General features: G+C 37.1%; 1 protein-coding gene across 1 annotated transcript; it reads left to right on the forward strand.

The window, feature by feature from the left end:
• Positions 1 to 3,025: 3,025 nt before the first annotated feature.
• LOC130075343 (cortexin-1) lies at positions 3,026 to 3,444 on the forward strand. Its single transcript, XM_056239954.1, has one exon. It carries the CDS (start codon positions 3,093 to 3,095, stop codon positions 3,357 to 3,359), a length of 267 nt encoding a protein of 88 aa, XP_056095929.1. The 5' UTR covers positions 3,026 to 3,092; the 3' UTR covers positions 3,360 to 3,444.
• The last annotated feature ends 564 nt before the right edge of the window (positions 3,445 to 4,008 follow it).

The raw sequence follows: 4,008 nt of genomic DNA on the forward strand, positions 1-4,008 counted from the left end.
GTATATACTGAAGCAAATAAAAATGTGCTTCACTTAACCTTTTAATCGATTTGACATCACTAATATATAATAATAATATATATATATATATATATATATACACAGTATATACATACTATATACACACACACATACATAAAACATACTCTCTCTGTCTGTCTGTCTGTCTCTCTCTCTCTCTCTCTCTCTCTCTCTCTCTCTCTCTCTCTCTCTCTCTCTCTCTCTCACACACTCTCTAGGATATATATATATATATATATATATATATGTTTATATACTGAAGCAAATAAAAATGTGCTCCACTTAACAGACAGGTTTATGTACACTGAAAAAAAAAAATGCTGTATTTACTCTGAAACCCTTTTCTCTCAAAAATTGCTGGCAAAATCTACCAATATTTGAATCCGAAACGTGTAAGCAACAGATTTATTTAATTGTGAAATTTGGAAGTAGTAAGACTGACTAGTATTTTCTTATGCATGGTTCTCCAATAATCTTTGTTTTATTTACAAGTAAAGTTGATTCTGTCACTAAATAATATTTTTGATGCTAAAAAATAATATATATCAACCTCCTATTGAGGCTGTTTGATAACCAACGCTGTTTCAGTCTAAATGACCTTTTCTAAATCTGTACAGTACATACAGTATAGATGCCCTTTGACCTGGCCTTAACCCTTTAGTTATTCTTAACTCGGCTGTCTTTGGGACAGGAATCAGCTTTCAGCACACAAATCCCATCCTAATAAAGTCAGAGGGAATTCCAGTCTCTATTTACTGCTAAATTAACACGGAACGAAACGTTGGGAAACCCAGTGTTGTCCAGGGCCTTTGCTGGAGCGTTGGCTGTTACACACACCTTGTGCCTGTATAGAGATGACCTGATTCACTTTTATGTGGCCGCTATCGATCCACAATGTTTTGAGATCCCGATCGATCCATGATTTACGTGTGCCGTCTTTCTCTTTATTCACAGAGCGGCTTTTCCTGTCACGTTCCTGCTGGAAATAGCAGCTTTTTATCTTTTCCTCATGCTCAATTATGTCAGCGATGCCTGAATATGACGGCGCGTGTGGAAGAGTCCATAAAAACAGCAGTGCAACGTTTGTGTGAAGATGTGGACGACAAATTTTAATTTTGTTTCATTGCAATTTGTTGCATCTGTCTGATTTCTCATTGCATCTTGTGAGGTGCTGATGACATGTTCACCTGGACGAATCAAGCGATTGTATTGCTCTCTCTCATCGGAGAGACTTCTGATATGTTTTATTTAAGTAAGCATCAACTTTGTCTCGGATTTTTCTCCCAAACGGACACAGAAGAGTCAACAATGTTCGCGCATTAGGAGTGTAAAGCTATGAATGTGGAGAAGCTCGGATCATTTAATGAGAAACGCTCGAGACTTTTGATTGCATGTAATACGCAGTTTGAGACTCTTCACGTGTGAGATTAAAAAATACAGTTGGTTTAACTTAAAAAAGTACACATTGTCCCTTTAAGGCACCCATTTTTAAGGTAACTTGTACTTTTTTAAGTATTTTATTATCTAAAATCAATATTTTTATTCATAAATATGTCCTCAATGGTGTAGAAATACCTCTGCCTATTATCTGACTTATCCTTGTAAACGAAGAATTTATTATCTTTATATACAGGTGAAACTCGAAAAATTAGAATATGGTGCAAAAGTTCATTTATTTCAGTAATTCAACTTAAAAGGTGAAACTAATATATTATATAGACTCATTACATGCAAAGTGAGATATTTCAAGCCTTTATTTGTTATAATTGTGATGATTATGGCTTACAGATATGAAAACCTTTTCACAATATTCTCATTTTGAATTTGGGGTTTTCATAAGCTGTAAGCCATAATCATCAAAATTGAAATAACAAACCTGTTCACCCGAAGGAACACTCAACTTAGTGCTATTAGAAGACATCCTGTCATAGCTTTTTGGTACATAACGGCTACCGTAGATGCAACGCGCATTTGAAAAACAATTCAATTCGTTTGAATGCAAAATACAATTTCACCACTAGATGGGAGAAATTCCTACACAATGTCCCTTTAAAAATGTTAGTTAAAGGATTAGTTCACTTTTAAAAAACTTTTGCTGATAATTTACTCACCCCCATGTCATCCAAGATGTCCATGTCTTTCTTTCTTCAGTCGAAAAGAAATTAAGGTTTTTGATGAAAACATTCCAGGATTTTTCTCCATATAATGCACTTTGCTGGGCACCAAACGGTTCAAGGTCCAAAAGACAGTTTCAGTGCAAACTACAAACTGTTCAAATGGCTTTAAACGATTCAAGACGATGAATAAGGGTCTTATCAAGCGAAACGATCGCTCATTTAAAAAATAAATAACAAAGTTTAAGTTTAATAATGTCAAATGCTCGCCTTGCTCTGTTCTGTGTGACTCTCCTGTTCGAACTCGTTCATCAAAATGAACAAATCTTTTTTCGAGTCATTTGGTTCATTTAACGAACGAAATGAACGAATTGACTCGAAAAAAGATTTGTTCATTTTGATGAACGAGTTCGAACAGGAGAGTCACACAGAACAGAGCAAGGCGAGCATGTGAGCATATAAAACTTAAACTTTGTTATTTAGTTTTTAAATGAGCGATCGTTTCGCTTGATAAGACCCTTATTCATCGTCTGGTGTCATTTAAAGCCATTTGAACAGTTTGTAGTTTGCACTGAAACTGTCTTTTGGACCTTGGACCGTTTGGTGCCCAGCAAAGTGCATTATATGGAGAAAAATCCTGGAATGTTTTCATCAAAAACCTTAATTTCTTTTCGACTGAAGAAAGAAAGATATGGACATCTTGGATGACATGGGGGTGAGTAAATTATCAGCAAAAGTTTTTTTTTAAAGTGAACTAATCCTTTAATACAATGAAGGAGATTGGTTTAATCAACAGAAACTCAAAATATTGTGTTATCTGAACCACATGAATTATCTACGTTGATTTGATTTTTCATTTTTTACAGTGCGAGGAGGAGATGCAACTGAGATATTGAAGTGATCTCGTGTGATTTTTTTTCTTCTTTTTGGATTCGCTTCATCTTTTGAACTGATAAGATGAGTGAAAGCCCTGTGCTGGAGTACGAGCTGCTGTCTCTGGCTCCGGTCTCGGGCCCCGGGGCCACCGCTGGGCTCCTGCTGGCTCAGGACTCAGAGCAGAACACAGCGCTGTGTTTTGTGGGGCTCCTGCTGCTGTTTCTGGTGTTCCTGCTGGTCCGATGTTTCCGGATTATCCTGGACCCGTACAGTAGCATGCCGTCCTCATCCTGGTCTGATCCCAAAGACGCTTTAGAGAGAGGACAGTTTGATCACGCGCTCGTCTAGATGCACGACTGCAGAAAGAAGTAACCCACAAATACTGTCAAGGACATGTTTTACCTCCAAATAAAACAGGTAATTGTTTAAAGTATTTATTATTTATTGTTATTATTTATACATTTTTATTTAGTTATTAAAGTAAATAATCTTAAAGGGGTGGTATAATGCCCTTTTCACAAGATGTAAAATAAATCTCTGATGTCCGCTGAGTGTGTGTGTGTGAAGTTTTAGCTCAAAATACCCCACAGATATTTTTATATAGCATGTCAAAGTTGTCACTTTTTGAGGGTGAGCAAAAACATCCCGTTTTTGTGTCTGTCCCTTTAAATGCAAATGAGCTGCAGCTCCCGGCACAGGGGGCGGAGCTTTAAGAGCTCGTGTTGTGTCGTGTGTGTGTGTGTGTGTGTGTGTGTGTGTGTGTGTGTGTGTGTGTGTGTGTGTGTGTGTGTGTGTGTGTGTGTGTGTGTGTGTGTGTGTGTGTGTGTGTGTGTGTGTTAGCAGCTCCGATTACCTCACACACGCATGCACTGAAAATTTCTAAAACTTTTATGTTCAAACCGGAGTCAGAAAGATGGAGAGACTCAAGAAGAAGTGACAACATGTAGAAAAGCAACAGAACATTTCTGAATGGTTAGTTGATGAATTTGTGTAGCTT

This window comes from Rhinichthys klamathensis, unplaced genomic scaffold, assembly GCF_029890125.1.
Source record: "Rhinichthys klamathensis goyatoka isolate OS25496 unplaced genomic scaffold, OSU_Roscu_1.1 h1tg000575l_1, whole genome shotgun sequence".
Lineage (NCBI taxonomy): Eukaryota > Metazoa > Chordata > Actinopteri > Cypriniformes > Leuciscidae > Rhinichthys > Rhinichthys klamathensis.